The sequence below is a fragment of the Myiozetetes cayanensis genome, unplaced genomic scaffold (assembly GCF_022539395.1).
Source record: "Myiozetetes cayanensis isolate MyiCay16 unplaced genomic scaffold, myiCay2020 scf1, whole genome shotgun sequence".
NCBI lineage: Eukaryota > Metazoa > Chordata > Aves > Passeriformes > Tyrannidae > Myiozetetes > Myiozetetes cayanensis.
The window spans coordinates 3,511,544-3,523,985 of NW_026086604.1; the positions used below are offsets into that span (position 1 = coordinate 3,511,544).

Genomic DNA, 12,442 nt, shown 5'->3' on the forward strand with positions numbered 1-12,442 from the left:
TGGGCTGCCTCCTCTGAGCCATCAGGAACATTTTACTGTGTGCATGTGTGCTGTATGTAATGATCATGGAACCACATAATGGTTTGGGTTGGAAAGAACCTTAAAGATCATTCAGTTCCACCCCTATGCCATGTATCTATGCCTATCCCTGTGCTTGGGGGGCTATGCTGAGGCTGGGAAAGGGGCTGTGTGGTGTGGAGGCGATGTGTGGAGGGCTGTAGTGTGGGCAGGTTTGTGTGTGTGTGGTGCTGTGTGCATTTGGCTGAGGATCTGAGCAAGTTGTGGTGTGTGTGGCTGTGGTGTGTGGTTGTGGGGCGTGTGGCTATGGTGTGTGTAGGTCAGTGTGTGTGTGTGTGGAGGGGCTGCCTGAGTGGAACTGTGGTGTGTGGAGCTCCATGTGCATGCAGCGTCAGGACAAGGTGTGGTGAGTGGCTGAGTGTGTGTGACTGGGGGGTGTGATGCTCGGGGTGTGTAGGGCTCTGTGTGTGCGTGTGTGTGTGTGTGTGTGTGTGTGTGTGTGTGTATGGTCGGTGGTGCACAATGCTCAGGTGTAGGGTTGTATGGGTGTGTGTAGGACTGTATGAGTGTGTGTAGGGCTGTTCGGGTGTGTGGGGGCTCTATGGGTGTGCTGGGGGCTGTACGGGTGTGTGTAGGGCTGTATGGGTGTGTGCATGAGGACCATAGTACGTGATGCTCGGGGTGGGTAGAGCAGTGCATGTGTGTGTGTGGCCGGTGGTGTGCAATGCTGGGAAGGAGGCGATGGTCTGTGAAGCTCAGGGTGTGGAGCTCTGCGTGTGTGCCTGTCGGCGGTGTGTGGGGCTGTACGTGTCCGTCTGTGGAGGGGCGGTGGTGCGTGGAGCTGCGGTGCGTGAGGCCACGGGGGAGGCGGGCACGAACCTGTCCCGGCCGCTGTCCGCTGCTCGGCTGGAGAGCGGGAGGGGCTCCGGGCTGTCCCTGCGGGAACGGCACGAGCCCGCCCCGCTCCGGGCTGTCCCTGCGGGAACAGGGGCGTGGCCGGGCCCGGGGGAGGCGGGAGGGAGCCAGGGATGCTCCGCGGCCGCTCCCAGCCGGGGCGGCACCGAGGGGGTTAACGCACTCCCCGCCGCGGGCCGGGGCGGGCTCCGCATCCCGCATCCCGCCTCTCGCGGCGGAGCGGGCACGGGCACGGGCACACGCACACACTCACACACACACACGCACACGCCCGCACACACACACACGCTCTCTCACACACACGCGCGCAGGCGATGGCTGCGGGGCGCGGGCTCGCTTCTCCCCGAGATGATGTCAAGAGCCCGGGAGAAGGAGGAGGAGGAGGACGGTTGCTCTTTTTCTTAACGGCTTTGTTCTAAAAACCATCCTAAATAAAGCAGCCCCCGCCCAGAGCGCCGGGGCAGCAGCCGTGAAAGTACCCTTTCATTTTCCCGTTCCTTTTTTTTTAACCCTCTTTTCCTTTTTTTTTTTTTTTTTCTTTCTTCTCTCATTCTTTTTTTTTTTAATTTTTATTCTCGTCTCCGTGTTTGTGTCCGACTGGGTCCGAGCTCTCCCCTCCCGCGCTCCCCGGGGGAAGCCGCCGGCGCTTCCCCGCTCCCGCCAGGCATCCCCGCGGCCGGAGCCAGCGCCCTCCGCCGCCGTCCCGCCCCGTCGCTGCCCCGGGGCAGGTGCTCGTTCCGCGGTCGCCGCCGGCGCCTCCCCCGCCCTCCCTCCGGCCGGGGCGGCTCCGCGCCGCTCCTCCCGCCCGCGGGGCGCCGGATCCCGCCGCCAGGGCCACGCCGCCGGCCCGGCGCCCCCGCCTCCCGCCGGAGCGGCGGCGCGGCCCGGCGCGCCCGGGGATGCTGCCCCCGGCCCCGCGCCCGCCGCCTGACACCGCCGCCGCCGCCGCCCTCGCCGCGCCGGACGCCGCTCCGCTGCCCACGCCGCGGCCACCTGCAGCAGCAGTAGCAGCAGCAAAAGAAGCAGCAGCAAAAGCAGCAGCAGCAGCAGCAGCCTCCCGGCTCCCCGCCGCCCGCCACGCACCGCGGCGGAAAGAATAGAGAGCGCCCAGCCCGTCCCGACCCGCCCGCCCGGCGCTCCCGCAAGCAGCCGGGGGCCGGGGCGGGTCGGGTCCCCGACGATCGGAGCCCGGCACCCGCCGCCCCTCGCCCCGCTCCTCCTCCGCGGATGGGCGCGCTGCCGCCGCCCGGCCCCCCCCGGCCCCACCGCTCCGCCTGAAGAAACTTGGGACGGCGGCGGCCTCCGCCTCCCCGCCGCGCCCCGCCCGGGCTGCGGGCGACCCTTCCCCGCGCCTCCGCCACAACTTCGCGGGGGGACCCGCCCGCCGCAGGACTCCGTGCCGGGGCCGCCGGCCCCTCGGCGGGGACCCCCTGCCCCTGGCCTCGGTGCTGGGGAGGAGCGGGGGTGCCCTGGATGGCCCTGCGCACTGGGACGGCTTGGTTTGGGCAGGTCCTGCGCAGAGTTTCCCGGCTTCAGGGCACCTGGTCCCGGCGCTCCAGCAGCCTCCTGTGCCTCTCTTCCTCGCAGGAGTCCGAGCAGGCGGGCGGAGAGCGGCCGCCGCCGCAGCACAAGCTGCCCCGGAGCAGCGGCAGCGGCGGCGGCGGGCGCCGCCAGCCCCCCCGGCGGCTGCTCCCCTGCTGTGGCTGCTGCGGCCTGTCGGATCCCCGGGCGGCCAGGGGGGGACATGGTCCCCTCACTCGCCCCTTGCTGGCGGCCATGAAGAGGCAGAACGTGCGGACCCTGTCCCTCATCATCTGCACGTTCACTTACCTGCTGGTCGGGGCTGCCGTCTTTGATGCCCTGGAGTCCGACAACGAGATGCGGGAGGAGGAGAAACTCAAAGCCGAGGAGATCCGGCTCAAAGGAAAGTACAACATCACCAGCGAGGACTACCGGCAGCTGGAGTTGGTGATCATGCAGTCCGAGCCGCACCGAGCCGGAGTCCAGTGGAAATTCGCCGGCTCCTTCTACTTTGCCATCACGGTCATCACGACCATCGGTGAGTGTCGCCCCTCGGGGAGGCCCTGTGGGCCTACGGCGGGGGCTGGGACAAATGCTCCCCGGGTTGGGAGAAAGGAAGAGGGGCAGGAAGGCTGTGACATGCAAAGGTGCTGGATGAATTTCTTGCTCCCTTCCTCTATTATGTAATTCATTGCTCCTCTTGGGCACTTGTTGGACTTGGCAGTGTCCTGTACCTCTTCTCCTGGAGATGGATTCTCTGTCTCCTGGGTGACACTGGGGAGGAGTGGGGCTGCTCTAGCAAGGGGAATTGGCAGTGGCCAGGTGGCTACCATGGAGCTCTGGCTTGAGTGGCGAGGAAGAGTGGGGGGAGAGGCAGGGTAACACTCTCCTGGGGTTCCCCTCAGGAAGAAGGCCCTGTTGCCACGCTCCTTCTTGCACCTTTGCTTAAGGGACATAGGGAAAACTTAGGCAAAAGGCAGATGGATGAGAATGAAAATGAAGAGGGCATGGGAACTGGATCAGCTGGGAAAGCCCTCGACGTAGCCAAGCGTAGCCCCGCTTCCACAAACTTTGTTTTGGTATTGGCAAGGGCTGTGGTGGTGGTTCCCGCAGCTGTGGTCCCATTGCTGGGCCTTTCCTGGGCATTCCCAATGTGTTCCTGAAGTTTTTATTGCAGCTGGAGTGTCTGATGTGTCAACAGGTCACAGCCTGTATCTACCCTTTCTGGGCACGTGATGTGAAAGGCAAAATGTTGCCTGCTGTCACATCCGTGCTGCCCAGCTCTCAGATGTGCCATTTCCCAGGACGGTTAAGGGACAGTCAGTGGACACAGCCACGGGCTGTCATTTTATACTTCCCTGCTTCCCGCAGCTAAAGCTGAGCATTTCACACAAAGTTTGCTTCCCTGCCATGAAAATAAACACCACGATGATTAGAGGCTGCAGAGTGCACACAGAACTGTGCTACAACTCCAGCTTTGGCTGCATGAGAAGGTTTTCTCCCCTGATTTTGTATTCTTTAAGGTGAATTTACTGAGACTGTTTGTAACTTTTGTTCTCCCAGAATTTCTAGATATTCCCCCCTAACAACTGGGGAGATCTGAAAAGACCCTTCTAGCTCAGGGGCTGTTTAGTAGTGCATTGTACAGAACAGGACATGAAAGTAGCTCTTATTAATACAGAAGGACTCAGTCTTTTTACCATTTCGGGCTTGTTACAAGAAATTTTTACACTGCTACCTGAAGATACTCAGTTTTCTGCAGAATGTGTTGTCCACTGCCCTTTGAGAAGTATCTACTTGTGTCTGTATTAGTATTATACCTGGAGCAATAAAATAGTTTCCTTTGAAAGACCATCTGACAGTTTAAAGCCTATTTACCCTTACGAAGATATGATTTTTTAAGGGATAATTTCCTCTTCTTTTCTGCTATTAGATATACTAATATAAATAGCAAATGTTAGTAGGTTATGGAATATAAAGTAGAATGGAACTTTGGCTGATGATTTGTATTTCCCGCTGTTCATTACAATGTCAGAACTCTCTTTCCTCCTTTGGCCACTGGGTCTCTAATTCTCGACCTGTCTCTTATCACTTATTTCTGCAAAGTGAATACTGGACTGTCGTACCCCCCTGGATTACAACAAGGCTTCCATGCATACTCCTGTGTACTCATGGTGCCCTGTACTCCTGCCTAAAAGCGACTGCAACACTTGCTGCATTCGTAAGCTCAGTTGGTGAAGGGTGGAAAGGGCTGTTTGTACAGTAGTTTGCTGTTTTGATCATATTTTACCTGGAAACAAGTACAACTTGCTTGGGAAGCTTTAGCATTCTCTCCTGCAAAGAGCTGGAATTTGTTCAGGAAGCTTGGACCACCTCAGCATGCAGAGGATAGCGTGCATTTCTGTAGGCAGAGGCACTTCGGGATGTCAGAATTGTTTAAATCTAAAAATGTGTATAGCAACAGGGAACCACTGGGAGGAAGAGTAACAATAAGGAACAATGCAGAAAGACAGACATTCTGTAACGATTGTTCATTTGGGAAGCTTTGCTCCTGGAGGATATCTGATCTGTCTTTTAAAAGTTTATTAATAGTTGCTATCTGCATCCTGCCAAATGCACTGCTATTTTTTGTACCGTCTCTTCTGTACTAAAGTGCCTTCATGATGGTATCTGATCTATTGGTAGTCTGTAAAAGTGAGCATGGAGAATTTTTCTTAAACTTCTTATTATCTTAAAATAATTTGGCTCACAGAGGGGAAAAAAATGCTTTCTTTGTTTAAGTTCTCAGGAAAATAAGAGTTCTTATCTGTGTTTCTTGCACTGGGAAGTGATTTTAAATGTCCATGTTAATCGTTAGTGAAGATTCTTTTTTCAAAAAATCTGTGTGTATGCTCTTACATACATGTCCTTCTCCCTCTAAAACCTTCCAGACAGACTTCCAGAAGCACATGCAGTGGGATATGCATTGGGGAACATGCTGTAGTCAGTAGGTACTCCTGCAAAAGTGTGTCTAACTAACGGGCTGATTTTTAAAACTGAATGAACAAAGACCTTGCCTTCCCTAATCTGGACAGTTACCTCTATCTCCACAAAACTTCCCTTCTGAGAAAACAATGAAAGGAATCGGCGGACCACAAAGTCGAGCAGCATGCATATGGTCGCAGACTAATTTATGTCTAACTTAATTGCACTCCATGATACTGCCGTGCTAGCAACATGTCCGAAGCAATTACCTCGTTGCTGCGCTGATTTCAACTACTGTAGCTCTAATTTAATCAAAGGCGTTTATGGCTGGCCGTGGCCCATCAGCCCACTGCCCTGGTAGCCGGGAAGAGGCCGGTGCTTCTCGGCAGGTGCTGGGGCAGCGGCGCTGCGGGGTGGCCGCGGGCGGGGCGGGGCGGGCGCTGCTGCCCAAGGGACGGGTCCGACAGTGTCCCCAGAACCTGGTGCTGAAGGGACAGGACCCTCTTTGCCCCTGGGGCGTGGCGGGGGTGAAGGGACAGCTCTGGCAGTGTCCCCGAGAGCTGGTGCTGAAGGAACAGGTCCCACAGTGTCCCCGGAGGTGGGTGCCTAGGGGACAACTCTGGCAGTGTCCCCGGACCGTGGTGCTAAAGGGAGAGCTCCAGCAGTGCTCCCGGTCCGTGGTGCTGAAGGGACAACTCCGGCGAAGTCCCCAGTCCGTGGTGCTGAAGGGGTAGATGCTACAGTGTGCTCAGACCGTGGTGCTGAAGGGACAACTCCAGCAATGTCCGCAGTCCGCGGTGCTGAAGGCACAACTTCGTCAGCGCCCTGGGGCTGTGGTGCTGAAGGTTCAGGTCCCGTCCATCACCGCTGCTCCCCTCATCGGGCAACCTGTGCAGCTTGTTGCTTGCCATGAAAACACATCATTAAAGACCTGTTAGGAAGGAAGTTTGAAAACCTGAAACCCTCCTGTGTGAGGTGAAGTGCTAAGATTTGGTCAGCTCTCACATTTCCTCAAATCTATGGCATTTGGCTGTTACTGGAGGGTGCTAGTGGGCTGTTGCTTGTCAAGCTGAGTACTAAACAAAGAAGCAAGGGCTAATCAAGTAAATGGAAACAGATTGTTTTTCACCTGGGGCACACCATATTTTTCTATTCCACAGTGCAATGTTCTTGTGGGTTTTTTTTCTTTTTTTTCCTTCCCCCTCTCCCCTTCAACTGACACAAGAACGAAAAGATTGACAACAGCAGGTGCTACATCATTCAACGAGTCTGCTCTTAAAATCCATTAGCAGACAAAAAAGGATCAGCTTTCACAAAGTTTTGGTTATGTTTGAATTCTGTGAAAGTTTTCAGGTGATCAAAAAGAACAATTAAGATTTTCTTGGCTCTCACCAGTTGCTGAGTTTATTTCAGGATTGTTCTAGTTTCAGTTAGCTAGTATAATTTCCTATCCATTTTCAGTTACACATTGAAAATGATGAAAGAGAGTAGCTTAATGAAATTCTCCATCCAGCTACTTGTCTTTTATGAGATACACTGTAGAATATGCCACAGAGTTCATCAAGAGACTTGAACGGAAACACCAACTTTTGAAAATAAAAGGTTATTCCTGGGATTACTGATAAGTTTTAGTGCCCTTTTCTACAGGTCTATAAGAGTCAGTAAACTGCTTCTATGTACGCAGGTGTCAACACTGTCAAAATGTGTGATTGGTATGGATATCGCTCTATCATTTAGGCCTTAAAGGGTGATAGTCATACTTGATTTAACACCACCGAGCTCTAGTAAACACTGAATATTTCTGGAGGCTTGTGCAGAATGTAAGAACTGAAAGCTGTTTATGTCACCCTAAAATGAACTGAAACAACAAACAGATTGAAGATTGTTATTTAATTATTTTTTCCTGAGAAGTGACTGTAAGGGGAGCAAAATTAAGACAGTTTGTGCTGTGAATAGCTACTCTCTTTTTATAACTTTTGGACCTTTGTTTTCAGTTTTGAACCTACTACAAGCACTGAGTGATCTATCCTGGTAAACACAAAGAGAATACTTTTTTTAAGAATGTGGTGCAGTACCTGTAATGGTGAATGGAACAGCCACCTATTGATGAGTGTTTGGCTACTGAGGAACTGTCTGCATCCAGATGAGGACATTGCATTCTTCTGGCAGATGGTGGCCTGACAGGGAGTTTGAACCTGCATTAATGAACTAAGCAAACACATGCTTAAATCCATTTTGGAATAGCAGTTGAGTCTTCAAGTTCTTTCTCTGCATCACTTTACCCTTCTGTTAAATGAGCATAAACCCACCAAATTAATAGTACAATGACGTCTCTAATTTGGGTTAGAAGAAAACCAAAGTGTTTTCACATATGAATTATTTTGTCCGTGGTGCTCCTTCTTTAAGATCAACCTCTGTTTTTTTGAGACTGGTCTTGGGTTTTGATGGATGGTAACATTTAAAGCCATTCCACTGGAAAGGTTTCAGTAAGGAGTTGTGGCAGATGGACAACTTGCAATGAAATTATAGAAAAGAAAGGAAGAAAACAAGACATGGAACGGGAAAGACTGAGAATAAGGACAATGTTCTGGGCAATTAACTGCTGCATTCATGACTTGCCAGGACCATGAAGGTCATATCTCATATAAAAAACCAAACAAGCACAGAGGAGATTAAGCCAATCAGTCATTAATAAACTCATGTGAAAGGAGAGAGCCAGAGTTTCTGGTAAGGTGAATTCTTGTAGATACCATGAAGTAACAAATGTATTAATTCATGCCATCTGAAGCTTTAGTGGAGAATACTGGACGATCAGGGCTTGAATGTTGGTGGCATCTCCCAGGCAAGAAGAAGGCCAGCTTCAGTGAGCCACAAACTCCCCTGCATAATTAAAATAATCTTCAAGATCATTTCACACTATTTTCTTTGTCCGATGGAGACTAAAAAAAAAAAAAAAAAAATTCAAAATACTATTCTGCTAACACAGAGGAGTCTTTGAGGCTACTTTGCTCATGTGTTTGTGGAAACAGTTCTTGAGTTCTTGATGACTGGTTTTGCAACAATACCTCGCATTCCTGCCAGAGGCACTTCAACAAAAGCTTTTTAAAAATCACTGATAAGCAAGTAAAATGTACAGCTCAGAGTGATGCTGACCTGCAACTTCCCACTGTATGGCTCACTGGCAGTGCAAATGTACCAGCCAGTAAGAGTCAGAAAGCAGTTTTAGGGAAGCATCGAGAAACATCTGTCCACTGAACTAGGTGATGGTGTCAGCAGATTTCCTTACTGAGGATCAGTGTCTTGTAGTTTTTTAGTATTTGGTGCTCTTTCGCTTCCTCCTAACTATTCATAACTTCTTTCTTTAGCTGAAGCAAGTGGGATTTAGATTAAGCATGAAGAAAACTCTTTTCTGCTGTCAGGGTGGTTGTGTGAGGGCAGAGATTGCCTAAGGAGACTGTTTTAAAAAGAGATTAGAAAAAAATCTCTCAGGAATTGTTGAGTTATAGCTGCTTTTGCCTTTGGGGAGGAAGATGGACTGGATGACCTCTTGAAGTCTTTATCCTTTTTCTACATCTTGAGCCCTAATAGTTCTTGGGCTAATTTGTTTTTTTCTTGAGAAAGAAAATCAAAGATCTTTGAAGTTCCATTTTCTCCACTTTATGGTCTTTGCTTATTGATTATTTTTCTATGCAGTAAACCCATTTATGTACCTTTGCAAGTGTCAGGACAGAAATACCTGTGTTTACCCACTGTCAACGTTACAAGCTACAGGTGTTGGTGAGTCTTTTGGAAAAGAAGCTAGCTGAAGAAGAAAATTATCCTGCTGATACAAGGATGGCGAGCAGAAATTCACAGGGCAGAATTGGGAGAGAAATAAGGTGTTTTCAACTGAAAATAAGGGAAGAAATTTAGCTGGTAGCTATGGGCTATTGCCTACTTCAACTAAAAAGAATAAAAATCCCTTTGCTTTCTCTTGGAACAGCTTCACTATGAGGCTTGACTAAAGAAAAACTGATTAACAGAGAACTTTACTGTTGGACACCAGGAGTTTTGGGACAGACACTGGTGGTCTGGCACAAAGGATGGCCCAGGATGCTGTTGTGTTTCCTTGAATGCAATCTGAGCTGAGGTGCTCAGTTCCTCCAGTACCAGAGCATATTCCCCCATAAATGCTGCAAGCCATCCTGATGGCTTTGAGCTGGAGTTGTACAGTACTTTATATTCAGAATTCTGTACTGACATTAGGTGATTCATCTTCACACCATCTCTGTGTAAAAATTATCAACGGTTTAGAGACAAGAAGAGAAAATGACTTACTGAAGACTCAGGTTGGGAACTATTTCTAATTGCCAAACAGCTCACTTCTTTCTCTGTCAGGCAACATGGCATTAGTTCACAGCCAGATTAAACAGTGGAGATGAACCAAAGGCAGAGATCCATAATGAGTTCAAGGTGATACTAGAAAACTCCTGCAGCTTAGGTCTTCTGACATACAATAATAGCAGAACCTGGAGCTTTATTTCATGAAGGATCATTTACTGTTCTGGCTAATTATCTCTGTTATTACTATGTGTCTTCTGTCAAAGGCCCTTTAGGCTATTAGGTATCCACTTTCTATGGATTTTATTGAAGATCCTTGGCTGGATATGGATAAAGGCTGCACGAAACATCCCCTTCCTCTCTAACAGATGTTAGCAAGGACACTTACTGGTGATGCAGAACTAATGAGTGAGAGTCCTTGCTGCTTTTAAGTTGAACTAAGAGTTCAACTGTGGACTTGTAACAGATGTTTGCTGTGTGTAGCAGGCTTATTCACCTCTTTTTGGATATTTTTGAGTGAAGCCATGGACTACTTCAGAAATTTCACACATGGACATTGCTGAGATGCAAATTAATTTTAATTTATTACTTTGTCAGGATTATAGTCTGTGGAATCTACTGACTTTGAGTTAAATAGATTACCAGGTTACCTGTACCCTCCCAAGTGTCTATGACTTAATAAGCTACAACTAACATTGTTATTTTTGTGTTGTAGCTATAGCACTTCCTTTGATTAAAGTGAGAGGGTCTACGGATGAGGGAATATTTGGCAAAACCAAAAAAAACCAAACAAATCCCAAACCCAGAAATAAAGACCTGATCTGAAGTCTGTCTTAAGTAACAGAGAGAATATTTTGAGTCACATTAGTTTTGGATCAGATCATTATTTGTCAAGAATTCTATAATTCAAGGAGCTATATTTTATAGCAAACCAGCTCCTGGAAAGTGTCTGTAATGGCATTTTTGAGATTTATTTATGTTTAGTAATGAAGCAAAGAGAGTTTGTGGTGTTAAAGTGTATGTTCATATAAACATTTATACTGATTTGTATTTTTTTAATTGAAAGTGAAAGGCTAAACTACAAGTCTACTGTGCATCTTAAACTTTGAGCAAAGGGAAATCTTGAGGAAGAATGTTGGTTTTATTCCATTTATTTGTTATGGTGTGTGGTTCTTTTTTTGTTCTTTGTTTTCCTTTCTTTCATCACTGCTAGACTGTTAACAGCCTCTTCTGATCCAATATCTTCTGATCCCCTGAGATGCCTTTTTTTTTTTTTTTTAAGTGCACTTACTTCTTGTTTGTGTTTGTTTATTTTGGGGGAAGAACCTCCAAAGTCTCCTAGTTAGTTTCTTAACTGTTCTTTTCAAGAGAGTTAAATGACCTTATATATATGGCCAGTTGCCACAAGAGGCTTATACAGTCATCAGTTGGTTAAAGGGTTCAGTGTCCTTTTTAACTGCTTTAATTACGGAGGTGATTAGTGAATGCCTGTGAAAGGAATCTCTCTATTAAGGACTCACGTATTTTTTACTGATTAGGATGCTTAAGACCTAATAGACTGTATTGTCCTTTCAATTCCCTGCACCAGCAGGAAAAAAGAGCCTCAGAGACAAGCGGGCAAGTAGTGGGATTAAAAGGCATCTGATGGGAAGCTGGCTATCTCCTTGCTCTCCCACTACAGAAGAGGATCTCTCCCTTCGCTGGCTACCTGAGCCTTCTCAGGCAGGAAAATTTCACAGGGAGCTTCAGGGCACAGATTGATCAATAAAACCTACTGCAGCTCTCTCTAATTGTGTAATGCAGGAGATTAGCTGTGAGGAAAAGCTCGGAGACTCCCAAATTTAGGGATATTCTTGACATACTGAAGGGAAGTTGGAAATAAATCTACTCCCAAGGCAATTGGCACCCTCAGCAATTTCCAATGTGTGCTACTTCTACATCATTGCAAAGGTGTTTTGGGTGCAGATGGAACATTTTATTTCTTCCACCCTCTTTTCTTTTGATGTCCTCTGGAGAGGATGTCCTCCTCCTAAGTTTAAACCATCAAAGGCTATAGAAACTGTGTAAGAAATTAACTGTTGTAAGAAAACTGTAACCACTGGAGTTTTGAGTTGTCACTTTGCTGTATTTCCCACCCATATGGAACTTATCAGGATCAGACACAGTAGGAAAAGGTGTTAAATATTCTTGTTTCAAAGATCTAGTCCTCCATTACTTGAACTACTGAACAGTTGCTGTTAGTTGTTAATAATTTGAACTGTTATGGTGAAACAAATCTGACTTCACTCAGTGAAAATAGTGTTTATGGCAGTAATAATTTTTAAAAATCTGCAGTTTGGTTCTTCAGTTAACTTTGTTCTGGATAAATATGAAATATTGTTCTGCAGTAAAATCAACTCAAGCAGCAGGAAGGAGCTCTGACCATAAGGCTCTGCATGCAGGCTGCATCGTGTAAGATACTGCATCAGAAATATTTTAAAACTGTTCATGAAATAAAGATGATTGAACTCTCCATTACAATCTTGCATCAGAAAAACAACTCACACTTGCAGAGGTGACTTGAAGGCTCAGTGCTGCTCACCCACATTTTTCTGGCCTTTGAGAACTTCTTGGGCTTCCAGAGGTAGATCATGAATTTTAGAAGAGTTCCTTACAGGATAAAGCATTTTTCTACTGGGGACTAGAAACAGGAAAAGGATGCCCT

The 12,442-nt window shown here is 48.3% G+C and overlaps 1 protein-coding gene across 1 annotated transcript in view; it reads left to right on the forward strand.

Annotated features, from left to right (window-relative positions):
* The first annotated feature begins 1,925 nt into the window (after nucleotides 1–1,925).
* Nucleotides 1,926–12,442, forward strand: part of KCNK9 (potassium two pore domain channel subfamily K member 9) — a 95,642-nt gene continuing 85,125 nt past the window's right edge. The window contains exon 1 of the mRNA XM_050327809.1: nucleotides 1,926–2,992. Coding sequence (XP_050183766.1) covers nucleotides 2,407–2,992 — 586 coding nt within the window. The 5' untranslated portion in view covers nucleotides 1,926–2,406. The remainder of the gene's footprint in view (nucleotides 2,993–12,442) is intronic.